Consider the following 13,473-nt stretch of genomic DNA (forward strand, 5'->3'; position numbering starts at 1 on the left):
AGTCTCAGTGAAGAGAAACTGGTTTTCATTTGATCTTAGCTGATGGCGTTGGCGTCCCCCACTGGTCCAATCTGAGTGTTTCTCCTCTTTCAGATCACTCCAGAAGATTTTAAAGACAGCTCTTTAAACCAGTCCATTGACAAGGCTGATGTAGAGGTAAGAAAGCTTTGCTGTCAGTAAAATGCTGAGCAGCTCATGAACTGCACAGCTGATCTCGGTGTTTATTCACATCAGACTAAGCTGAGCAGACTGTGTGAGAAGGACAAGGTGCTGAGGATGCAGGAAGAGAAGCTGCAGCAGCTGCACAGGGAAAAGGTACTGCCCTGAGCAGAGCAAGCTCACCTTTCCACTTGGAGATTAGTCTCAGGTATGCAGTAAGGAACTCCTGTTGTTTTGTGGCAGCACACTCTGGAGACGGTGCTGCTGTCAGCCAGTCAGGAGCTGGGTGAGCAGAGCGGCTCCAACACGGCGGCCATGCAGAGCCTGGTCCAACAAAGAGATGTTCTGCAGAGCGGCTTGCTTAGCACCTGCAGGGAGTTGTCCAGAGTCACCGTCGTAAGTTCAGACTCAGAGTCAGATGACTTTATCTTGGTAAGATAATGTTGATGGCAGCATTATCTCAGCTGATTCCCTCCTCCGGGAAGGAATCAGCCAATCAGAACAACGGACCTGATGTAGCTTCCAAGAAGAGAAAAATTATTCAGAGAAAACAAAAAGTTAACAGTTAAAATAACATCGAATAGAAGGAGTGGAAGAAGAAAGTGAGAAAAAGAGGTCAGTTTGCCCTTCAGTAGCCAAAGTCTATTGCAGCATAACCACAGAAACAAAATAAAATGCTACTTTACAAAACAATAACTTGCCAAAAAAAAAACAGCCTGAAGCCAAGGCTTATACTCGCCTATCTTAGTCATAGACTCAGCAGTCGACGAAAATGAAAGATATTGTCCATATACGAACATACATAAGCACACATACACACATTTATATTCAAATATGCATGTATGCACATATGTAGACATATGTAGGCTATATTGTTCACATTTTCCCAATAGTGGTACATGGTCAATGGTGTCAAATAGATCAATGAAATCAATGAACACACACTGTAAGCTGAACTGGTGCTTATTTAATATATACTTTTTATTAAGAAAGGAGCCCATGCTTATCCTTATCATCTATCTATCTATCTATCTATCTATCTATCTATCTATCTATCTATCTATCTATCTATCTATCTATCTATCTATCTATCTATCTATCTATCTATCTATCTATCTATCTATCTATCTATCTATCTATCTATCTATCTATCTATCTATCTATCTATCTATCTATCTATCTATCTATCTATACTGTGTATACTGTGTGTATATATATATATATATATATACATATATATATATATATATATATATATATATATATATATATATAACTACTAACAATGCATGGAGGATTCCATCCCAAATCCAGCACCCTGAGACTGTACATGAGCCGCAAGGAAGGAGGCAGAGGACTAGTGAGTGTGAGAACCACAGTCCAGGATGAAACAACTAAGATCCATAAATACATCAGGGACAAAGCCTCAACAGACAATGTGCTCAGTGAATATCTCAGACAACAGGGAACGGAAGTTGAGGTGCCAGAGATACCATCATGGGAGGACAAGCCCCTACATGGGATGTACCACCAGCAAATAACCCAAGTGGCTGATATCAGTAAATCCTACCAATGGCTGGAAAAAGCTGGACTCAAGGACAGCACAGAGGCCCTCATCCTGGCCGCCCAGGAACAGGCCCTAAACACCAGAGCAATAGAGGCCCAGATCTACCACACCAGACATGACCCAAGGTGTAGGTTGTGCAAGGAGGCCCCTCCAGCACATAACAGCAGGGTGCAAGATACTGGCAGGGAAAGCGTACATGGAATGACATAACCAAGTTGCAGGCATAGTGTACAGAAACATCTGTGCAGAATATGGACTGGAAACCCCGAGATCAAAGTGGGAAACACCCCCAAAGGTGACGGAGAACGCCAGAGCTAAGATCCTGTGGGACTTCCAGATCCAGACAGACAAAATGGTAATGGAGAACCAACCAGACATTGTCGTAGTGGATAAACAACAGAGGAAAGCCGTTGTGGTAGATGTAGCAATACCAAGCGACTGCAACATCAGGAAAAAGGAGCACGAGAAACTAGAGAAATACCAGGGCCTCAGGGAGGAACTGGAGAGGGCCTGGAAGGTGAAGACCACAGTGGTGCCTGTGGTCATCGGGGCCCTCGGGGCAGTCACCCCCAAACTGGACCAATGGCAACAACAGATCCCAGGAACAACATCAGACATCTCAGTCCAAAAATGTGCAGTCCTTGGCACAGCCAAGATACTGCGCAGAACCCTCAAGCTCCCAGGCCTCTGGTAGAGGACCCGAGCTCAGAGGATAAGAACCACCCGCAGTGGGTGAGAAGGGAATTTTTTTTTTTTTTATAAATAATATTAGTTATAAAGTTTTTGAATATGTTTGTAAAGGAATTTCTTAGATTCTAATTGCATAAAGGCAGAGTCACCAATGTGAAAACCTTGGTGACCACACATTCACACCCCTACCTATTACTAAATGCAGGTCTAAGACTCACATGCACAGCATATGGACACACACATCTGCACACACTGTGTGTCATTGTTGTTCCCAGGAGTTGGAGCGATCGTTGAAGGAGTATGAGCAGCTAGAGGCAGATGTAACTCTAGCCAGGACCAAACTGCTGGAGCAGCTGGAGGCCCTGGGCAGCCCACAGGTAGCAGACAGACCCAGACCCACTCACAAACACATTCTTTATTGGTGGCTCGTGCCTTAATGACATTCTTCTCTTACTATATGTTTCTTTTGTGTGTATGTCTTAGACAGAACCTCCAAGTCAGCGGCACATCCAGATCCAGAAGGAGCTTTGGAGGATCCAGGACGTGATGGAGGCTCTGTCTAAAACTAAACCTCACCAGAGAACAGAGTGTGGTGAGTTTATGAAACGAATCACTTCCAAAACTTTTCTGCAACCTTGGCATCCAAATTTTTTTATACTGTAATACAGTCATATTCAATAAGCTATATATATTTCAATGAGTCTCATTTGTCAGATTAAAAATGCCTTATGAAAATAACCATTAAATAGGTATGAAACATGATTTGACAAGCCCACATTCCTGTTTTGAAAAATAACTTTTTGTTGGTGTGATGTAAAAATTATATTTTAAATGTCAAGTTTTATATTATTAAAATTATAATAGAAATAAAAGCTTTCAAACATTTATCTGTGTGGAATTAATCTATATAATTTGATTCACTTAGTGATAAAGTTTCTAAAATAAATGGGCTTTTCAATAGTTCTCTAATTTATTACACTAAATTGATTGAAGATGATTTTACTCTAAAATGTTTGTTCCTGTTTATCCAAACAGGCAGTTAGCTCAGCGATGGCTTCTTATGCTCAGGCAGCCATGTTCCTGGCTGCATTTAGTTGGTTTTGAAGATTTTGGTCTGACTTAGTGGTTCCTCCAGATATTTCTACTCTTTTTGTTATATTTTGCAGGTTTTCCTGGTTCAACGCCTCTTTCCAGTCAGCAGAAAAATGAGGTAAAGCCCACACATTACATCTATTACATAAATTAAATCATAACCTTTGGTCTTAATAAAATACTCTCCAAGTATTTGACCAAATATTATTTGCTCATTTAGGCCACAGCAGCATTGGCACCCATTATTTATCAGAGGTTTTGCTGCTTTCATCCCCAAAATCTCTTAGCTTGAACATCTGAGTGACATCTGTTTATACTACAGTATATTGCAGTATTCCTGGGCCTCAAGGCACACTGCCCTGCATGTTTTAGGTGTTGCCTTTATTCAGCCCAGGTGATTTTAGTTGCTAGGTTTTGCTGAACTGCAATCATCTGAATCAGGTGTATTAAAGCAGAGAAACATCTAAAAACATGCAGGGCAGTGTGCCTTGAGGACCAGGGTTGGGAAACACTGCCCTTTTGAAAATGTTTTTATTATTAAAAGACAAGATTTAAATATTTCTGATATATCTGTAAAATTCATTTTAAGTCAGTTCAAGATACTTTAGTAATTAAAATATAATCAGAAATACTTATTCCAGTGATTCAATTCAGAAAGTTAAACTTCTATGTGATGGATTCAACCACACACACAGATTAAGTACTGAACAAAATGTCCATGTACTGTGCAGTATCTGCTAGCATTACTTGGCGTACTTGGTTTGGCTCCTTTTCAATCACTGGATCAATGAGGTGTGGTATGGAGGACATCAGTCTGTGGTTCTGCTCAGGTATTCAGGATGTTGAGGAGGCAGGAGTTCATTCTGTAACCAATGAATTGGTTACAGGTGAATGTAGTGTGAAGTGCTTTGGAGTCCAGTGAGCTTTATAAAGCAAGTACAAGCCATTTACCATGATGGACAGCACTAAGACCCTCCCCCTGGTTCTGATTCGTTGCTTCTAATCAGTGCTGGGATTATCTGTCTCATTTCATTCTGTCACAGCATAGTGATGGTTTCACCAAATATCTTAAGGAAAATGTATAAAAGTTGCATACTACAAGTTAATGCACATTCACTAAATGAGCACTCGAACCTAAGTAATGGTACCTTTGGAGGGAGTTGAAAGTCTGTGTTGCCCAGCGACAGCCCCAAAACATCACTGCTATAGAGGAGATCTGCATGGAGGAATGAGCCAACATACAAGCAACAGTGTGTGAAAACCTTGTGAAGACTTACAGAAAACGTTTGATCTCTGTCATTGCCAACAAAGCGTATATAACAAAGTATTGAGATGAACTTTTGTTATTGACCAAATACTTATTTTCCACCATATTTTGCAAATAAATTCTTTAAAAATCAGACAATGTGATTTTCTGGATTTTTTTTCTCCCTTTGTCTCCCATACTTGAGGTATATCTATGATGAAAATTACAGGCCTCTCTCATCTTTTTAAGTGTGAGAACTTGCACAATTGGTGGCTGACTAAATACTTTTTTGCCCCACTGTATTTCTGTTGTTGTGTCCTTGGAGATGACACTTCATCCACCATGGCTGAGGGCCTGATGGTACCAGTGCATGGCAGCCTTGCAGCTGATGCTACAATGTAACTCATCACTGTCAGTATACCAATGGGTGACTGACTTCATCTGTGAAGTGCTTTGGAGTCCTCTGACTTGATAAAGCGCTATACAAGTACAGGTCATTTTCCTTAATAGCAGGCTTTGGGTCAACTGGTGTCTCTCAGATTCTCTGTGGGATTTAGGTCAGGCCAGTTTGCTAGTGTTACCATGGTTATTAAAATAGGTATTGGTATGTTTGACCAAAGCATGTTGGAAAATGAAATTATCATTGTGGTTTGGATTCTGTGACAGTTGTTAAGCACCCTCAAAGCTGGTTGCTTGAACCAGTTGCTTGACAACTGTAAAGTCAGCATTCTTTCCCATGGTTATGTGGGTGTAACATAACATATAACATTTCTGAATTAAAATCCTTTGTTATTTCTCTGATTATTAGGAATCTTGAAGATGTTTTGATCATTAATAATCAAAAATTTGTTTCTGAACAAATTTTTGAGTTTTCCTTAACTGTGAGCCAAAAATCATGAGAAACTGGTTGATATCACTCTGTGTGGAATGAATACAAGTAATATTTGAGTTTCACTTTTTGAGATGAATTCATGAAACACATGAACTTCTTTATTGTACTGAATTTTTTTTTAAATACTTCACAACAGAAGATGACTCACGGAGCAGTCCAACAGTTTAAAATTCAAATTCCAGCACAGCCAGTTTAGTGAAGAGTTGTCTGTAGCCAACATGTCCCTGCTGCATGTTGGGTAGGCGTGTTTCTGAAGTCTACAGACAGCAGTTTGGACATGTGAACATGCATCTTTGTTCCAGCTTGTGCATAATGTGTGTGATGTGAGCACGCCACTGAGCTTATCCTGTCTTCACCAGTAAGCTCGTCCTCAGTGTGACGGTGTGAGTGTGGTCCTGTCTTGGTTCTGAGCTGTGCTGTTTAACTGTCAACAGGCAGTGCCACCCAGCCCACTTAAAGAGGGCAGCAAGGTGCCCGCTCGCCCGCCCCTCCCTCAGTGCTATGACTCAGAGTGCATCCCTCACACCCTCCCCCACCACTCACAACCCGGCAGCCGAACCCTCCACGCTCACCGCCCTGAAGAGCGCAAGGCCAGCTCCAGGAATGGAGCACACAGCGTAAGACCTGTTTAAAGTCTCCATGCTCCACTCTAACCTCCATCATCAATGAACACACAGAGCCACTTCATCTGACCTCATTTTCAGCCTCACCTTCAAATATTTACAGAATGAGAAGTTCCTCCCAGTAACTTACCCACCTCCATCCGCCCTACGTTTCTACACCAGACACATCATGATATTCAACCCATCATGGTTCATCCTGAGTTTCATCATTGTAGTCAGATTTTTCCTGTTGTGTCTGTCCTTCACCTTACCTTTGGACTTTAAAACATTGTGTTGTCCTCCAGTAAACCTTCTGAGCTGTTTTGCAACCACTTATTTAAATTTAGACATAATAATAGTGATGTATCAGGCTCTTTAATATGACTTTTTGCTCTGTGACCTTTATACAGGAGAGTGTGTACAGTATAACTTTTTGCAAGAATATTCATACCCCTAAACATTTCCATATTTCATCAAACACAACTCGGAGCTTCATTGTGAAGTGCAAGTGATTCTTAATATTTTCAGTTTCTTTGAATTAAATTTCATTCAATAAAGTTTGTGGTGTGGTGTGACCTTGAATATACTCCACTTTACGCTGATACCGCTGGACAAAATTTGGTGCTACTAACTGCCTTCAGTCTAAAGCAGAGATGGATTCTCTGAACATCTTCCAGAGGTCTGATCCTTCCATCATCTGGACATGGAGAGAGAATGGACAAAATCACTGATGTCAGGATTGAAAAATATGAGATAGACAATGAAAACATGTCAGATGAAGTGGACAAGCTACCTCTGATCTCCTTCTATGATATACAGTAGTTCAGTACTTAGGAAACATGAAGAATGCATGTTTCCTCTGAAATCCACAGAGGAGCTTCACGACCTGAAATCCATAGACGCATATAATCATTGTTTAAATGGATTTGTAATGGATGTACAAACCCTCCAGGTGAATAACAAGGTTCTGATGACTGGTAGAGTAAGTACTCTATGTGTGAGATGACCTGATGTGTAACAAAGGACTAGAGCCAGGACACCATGACATCAGCAAAGGAACTTCTGTATCCTCTTCATTCAGAAAATAGAATTTATCCCTTCTTCTCAGACTGTCTGCTAACATGTGGGAACCTACAATGACTCCAAGCGGAGGTAAGCTAGTCACCCTTAGAACCTCAGCACATAGTGTTTGTGTACTCGGTCAGGAACAGAAATCCAGTGTACACTAGGGAGGATTGTGGTGACAGTTGTAGGTGTTTATCGTACAATCGGTGGGTTTCCAGTTCTCCATCTCTGCTGTTGTATCCTTTGGGCAAGATCCCCACCTGTCTGCCGGTGGGGGTCGCAGGTCCTGGTGGCACCAGTGCATAGGAGCAACCAGTAGCTTACCACCATCAGAATGGGAGTGTGTGTGTGTGTGTGTGTGTGTGTGTGTGTGTGTGTGTGTGTGTGTGTGTGTGTGTGTGTGTGTGTGTGTGTGTGTGTGTGTGTGTGTGTGTGTGTGTGTGTGTGTGTGAATGACTCAAGTATTTTGGGGTCCTCTGGACTTTGTAAATGGTACAGGCCGCTTACCATTTACTCTGGATATGAAAATTGAGAAAATCCTAAAAACCTCAGCGGGGTATGAATATTTTTCTTAAACCTCTACTGACTGTGTATTCTAACCATGGATCACTTCACCTTGATCTCATAGCAAGCTCCAGACTACCGGCTGTATAAGAGCGAGCCTGAGCTCACAACTGTGAAGGAGGAAGGAGACGAGGCCAACGGTGATGATAAGGACAAGACTGAGACATCTACTGAAAGTAAAAACACCCCACCATCCAAAGGTACAGTCAGACTCTGTGTTTACTGACCGACAGCAGGATAATGATGTTCTAGCTACAGAGGATGGACCACTGAGGTTTCTTCTTGTGATATTGTGAGAAAATGTGATGCATCAGATAAACTGGTTTAAATTGTACATTTTGGAGAAATAGGCTGTTTTGCCAAGAACACAGTGCACCCAGGCTGCAGGTGGTCCCTTCACCATTTCCCTATAAAATTAAAGAATGTTACTTTTGGCAACTATATATTGCCAAAAGTATTTGCTCACCCATTCAAATGATCAGAATCAGGAGTTACAATCACTTCCATGGCCACAGGTGTATAAAATTAAACATCTAAGCATGCAGACTGTTTTTACAAACATTTGTGAAAGAACGGAGCAGAGTGAATTCCAGCATGGAACTGTGATAGGATGCCACCTGTCAAACAAATCCAGTTATAAAATTTCCTCACTCCTAAATATTCCACAGTGAACTGTCAGCTGTATTGTAAGAAGATGGAAGTGTTTGGGAACAATAGCAACTCAGCCAAGAAATTGTAGGACACGTAAACTGATGGAGCGGAGTCATCGGATGCTGAAGCACATAGTGTGAAATATAAAGTTTGGGGTTGGTTTTCAGGAACTGGGCTTGGCCCCTTAGTTCCAGTGAAAGGAACTCTGAATGATTCAGCATACCAAGACATTTTGGATAATTCCTTGTTCCAACTTTGTGGGAACAGTTTGGAGCTGGGCCCTTACTGGGCCTTAATATGAGTTATGGACCAGAGCACAAAGCAAGGTCCATAAAGACATGGATGGCAGAGTCTGGTGTGGATGAACTTGACTGACCTGCACAGAGTCCTGACCTCAACCTGATAGAATATAGAACCTAAGGTTTATCTATCAGGTGATAGATAAACCTTTGGGATGAATTAGCGCTGAGACTGAGAGCCAGGCCTTCTTGCCCAACATCAGTATTTGACTCAAATGCACTTCTGGAAGAATGGTCAAAAATCCCACAGTATACCCATAAACACTTGTGGACACTAAAGCTTGTGGACAACCGTCCCAGAAGAGTAGAAACTGTTCTAGCTACAGAGGATGGACCAAAGTCATACGGATAGGAATGTGATGTCACTTAAGCTCATATGTGAGTTGAGGCAGGTAAGCCAATACCTTCAGGAATATAGTGCATTTTAAAGCAAAAATATGAAAATGATACATTTTAGTTTCTTTGTGTTTTCACACTAATGTATACAGATCACTGAGTGGCCATGTTAAAGCCAATCTTGAAAAGTCATGGCCACTCAGTGAACCCTGCATGGTTTGTTCTTGAATGTCTACCTTTTCTAATATTAAAGAGGCTTTTGGTGTTTTCATATCTGATAGTACAGTAGATTCAGTTCCATTTGGGAGTAAAGTTGCAACATTTGTTACATTTTCAACTACTTCAGTTCTCTTTCACTCTGCACTGTGTTACATAATCCAAACCCTTTGGAAAACCTGTTCCTCTCGCGCCTCTGGTGGCGCCGCACCTAGAACTACTGAAGTAAACGACACAAAAACTTCTAAACAAGTCACTAAGTACAGCTTTTTTTAAACTTAATGTCTGGTGACCTTTGATCGGACTGTTTCCCGAGCATTCTAGAATGTCGCTTTGTGTGGTCAGAGACTACACATATTTGTTAAAATTGTTACTTTATAGACAGAGAAATCTGTAATTATAATCTGTAAAAGCCTGACCCATCAAAAAATAGTCAGAAAATTCAGATTTTTTTAAAACGTGGATCTTCATGAAGCCTTGAAGCAAAATCTAAAAAAAGTTTTTTTGCCATGTCATTTATTTTATGATATATTTTTGTATCAGATTTGATACGGCAGGCTTTTCTTAGGACTTTTGGCTCACAACAATGTGAGTTTTAGATGCAAAAACAAATGTTGCCTATAACATTTGGAAAATATGGAACATTTGAGAAAGTTTTTCTTAGTTTTTTTTTCCATCAACAACTTTTTATAGGCATTTATTTCACATCGTGGTAGGAACTAAAAGAGTTTCTGTCCTTGTTCAGGCAAAGCTGTACCTCACACTTTTTACAGTACGTAGATGTGTGCAAAATGATTTCAAGAACAGTACTTGCATCTCTGTTGGGCTTCCCATGTTGGAAAACGATTAATGTCATTCTTTCTCACATCAAGAGGTACACTGCAGCTACAGGGTGCTGTTGAAGTTGCTTCAGGAGAGGAAAGTTGTCTACCATACTTGATTTGGACCTTTCTTGCACTTGTAGGAGGAGTACCAACTAAAGCATTTTAGGTTGTAGCTTCAGCTAACCTCTTCTGTAGAGGTTTCAAGCATTGATGATGGAGACTGTAACAGTGACCATCTTTGGGAAAGATGGTGCATGATAATATATCAAGAAGAGTAACACCTTCCATGAACTCATGTGATTCAACAATGGCTGGCCTGAAAACCATTATATGAGTTTTGGAGTGGATGGAAGACTGCTTCATGAGGAATGGAAATGAATTGAAGAGTGGAAAAGGGTGAATGGACTTCAGAGTGAACCAGGACAACAACCTAATTGTGATCTAGTATGACAGGCAGTGGACCTATTTCTTCCTTTGTTGGCATTGAACCAGTGGAAAATGCTCTGCAATCCTCTGGAGCATTTCATCAGTGACCAAGTGCTTGAATAAAATCAATAAAACTGCATAAAAATAGAAGCGAGGGGAAAAATACCACAAATAGTAAAATTACCAGTGAGTATAAAACTACAAAGTCGAATTAGTCGCATGGAGTCAAAGTCGCATGGAGTCATGTAACACCTGTTCTTTGAGCCTTCCTCAACCCTAGCAATGATATCAACGTATGGAACTTGACAGTATTTTCTAAATTTGTATTATTTGTTTTTCACATTAGTCTTCACTGATTCATTTCTGACTGTGTCCAGGGTGATTGTTTGGACCTCAATTGCCATATTGGTCTGGTTTACACTTTGATCATCATAGTTGGTATCTGAATATATTTTATTATGCATGGCTGGGGGAGTCCAGTCCTCCTCATCTTCTCCTTACTCCATCTTCTCTATATAGCTTGAATTGTCTCACATTATATGTTGATGACTATTCAAAGTATTTTCTTTCTCTCTCTTCTTCCTCTACTCTTTTCTAAAATCTAAAATATATATAAATAACTACTCAATACACCATAAACATTATGGTTTTAGAATAAGCACTATTGTGAAAAAATGTAAATAAATAATTTTGAAATTACATTTAATGATGATTATTGAGTAAACAAAAGCTTGTGGCTGAATTATGGCTGGTATGACATTGATTAGAATGTCATACCAGCCACCAGTCATAAAAATATGACATTAATGTTCAGTGATAAAGCACCTTAAATACCTGGAGTATCAAATATGATACACACATTTTAACACGATTTAAATGTAATATAACAAAAAGGGTTGGGGTTAGGGTTAGGGTTTTGAAATAATTGTGCATTATTTCAAAACATAAAACATTACTTTAAAAAAAGTGAATAACAATGTGTATATTATTTTTACTGTAAGCTGTCTAAAATTGGCAAAGACTTTCCTGGAAAACGCGTATGACCAATCTCATGTGAGACGACATTTTAAAAAGAGGGGAAAAAATGCTTTCTCTGCCTGCAGTGCAATGATAATCCAGTAGATGGCAGAATACAAGGCTCAAATTGTACACAATAGGTTTTTGGGTAAGTATTGATCATGGTATAAAAGATAGAGACCACAGAAACTTATGTATCATTTATGATACAAATGGCGATATAGGGTCTGTAATCAACCTTCTCCAACTCTTCTCTGAGCTGCTATTGCTCTCTGAAGAAATGCACCACTGCTGACCAAAAACAACCAATCTGAGCCAGGAGGAGGGTCTTGGCGCCATCGGTCATGCTCATGTACACGCTGATAAATGGTGGAGAAACAATTTAACATGGTAAATTGCAATCAATGGGTTTCCGCTCCATCCTCTGTCGTTGTGTGCTTGGGCAAGACACTTCTCCCGCATTGCCTGATGGTGGTGGTCAGAAAGTCCGGTATTGCCGGCATGGTCCAGACTGCCCCAGAGCAGCTGTGGCTATCAGCTTGTGAATATGCATGAGTGGGTGAATGTAGTGTGAAGTGCTTTGGAGTCCAGTGAGCTTTATAAAGCAAGTACAAGCCATTTACCATGATGGACAGCACTAAGACCCTCCCCCTGGCTCTGATTCGTTGCTTCTAATCAGTGCTGGGATTATCTGTCTCATTTCATTCTGTCACAGCATAGTGATGGTTTCACCAAATATGTAAGGAAAATGTATAAAAGTTGCATACTACAAGTTAATGCACATTCACTAAATGAGCACTCGAACCTAAGTAATGGTACGTATTGTGATGATTTCCTTAAAAGGGCAATATTATTTGTTTTCCATTCAGATAGTGTTATTTATAGCACAATCAAGAAACTTTTACCTTCAGTTGTTGTAAAAATACTGGAAAATTTTATAAGAAATTAAAAATATACAAAGTCAAGGGGAGAAAGCCCAGACTGTGCTGGAGGTGACAACATTTTTCGAGCTGCGGAGTTGCACAGAAAGATGATGGCTGGGCTAGGTTGCCACAGCACATTAAAGGATTTCTCAAACGCACATGAAAGGATCAAAACACTCCAGATATGTTTTTGATAAACTTTACACATGACATTGTGTAAAGCTAAAAACAAGTTGATTTTACATAATACTTTCCCGTTTTCATGTCTCTTTTCTTTTCCATCTCTTTATTTTGTATTTGTAGCATAGTTCAGTGTTTTGCCACAACATGAAGCAGCTTCACTGCTTTTTGCTCTCTAAAGGGTAAGTGACATGTTTTTTTTCCTTTACAGTGCCCCCCTACCCAGTGGGTATTGTTGCTCCCAGGACTAAATCTCCCATGAGCCCCCCTGAGTCTTCCACTATCGCCTCCTACGTCACCCTGAGGAAAACCAAAAAACCTGAATCTAGATGTGTAAGTGTCAACATCAACTTCTTCTGCATCAACAGAAACACCAAACCCTCAATCATGAAAAGAAGCCATACTGTTTCACTCATGTGGCAGACCTATGGTCCTGTGCAGCAGTGTGTGTCAGAAGAGTAACTCACCAATTAGAGAGTAGGTTAGGCAGGGCTTTCACAGATTCAATTAAATGTATTTATATATTTAATGGGATTTGTTGTAAATACCACTTCACAACAAATCCCATCTCAAGGCACTTTACAAAAAATATAAACTCAATCTGACAGATTTCAAGTTACTTACTTTGACATTCCAATTCAATCTTAGTTATCAAACAATGCAGTCAAGATCAGCTTTTCATTCAAATTAGATAAAAAGTTTTCTTTCTAAGGAAACTTAGAAA

General features: G+C 40.1%; 1 protein-coding gene across 10 annotated transcripts in view; it reads left to right on the plus strand.

Moving 5' to 3' along the window:
- plekha5 (pleckstrin homology domain containing A5) overlaps positions 1 to 13,473 on the plus strand; it is a 163,968-nt gene that overhangs the window by 141,168 nt on the left and 9,327 nt on the right. For 9 of the 10 annotated variants that reach the window (XR_002754253.1, XM_023350000.1, XM_023350003.1 and 6 more), the window contains 9 exons: positions 94 to 156; positions 235 to 315; positions 403 to 555; positions 2,692 to 2,793; positions 2,900 to 3,008; positions 3,583 to 3,626; positions 6,081 to 6,263; positions 7,942 to 8,077; positions 12,961 to 13,082. Coding sequence is in view for 9 of the 10 variants with exons in the window: in XM_023350000.1 (XP_023205768.1) it covers positions 94 to 156; positions 235 to 315; positions 403 to 555; positions 2,692 to 2,793; positions 2,900 to 3,008; positions 3,583 to 3,626; positions 6,081 to 6,263; positions 7,942 to 8,077; positions 12,961 to 13,082 (993 nt within the window). In the remaining variant the exon portion in view is untranslated. The remainder of the gene's footprint in view (positions 1 to 93; positions 157 to 234; positions 316 to 402; positions 556 to 2,691; positions 2,794 to 2,899; positions 3,009 to 3,582; positions 3,627 to 6,080; positions 6,264 to 7,941; positions 8,078 to 12,960; positions 13,083 to 13,473) is intronic. The other variant, XM_023350011.1, reaches the window with a different exon arrangement.

This window comes from Xiphophorus maculatus, chromosome 17, assembly GCF_002775205.1.
Source record: "Xiphophorus maculatus strain JP 163 A chromosome 17, X_maculatus-5.0-male, whole genome shotgun sequence".
Lineage (NCBI taxonomy): Eukaryota > Metazoa > Chordata > Actinopteri > Cyprinodontiformes > Poeciliidae > Xiphophorus > Xiphophorus maculatus.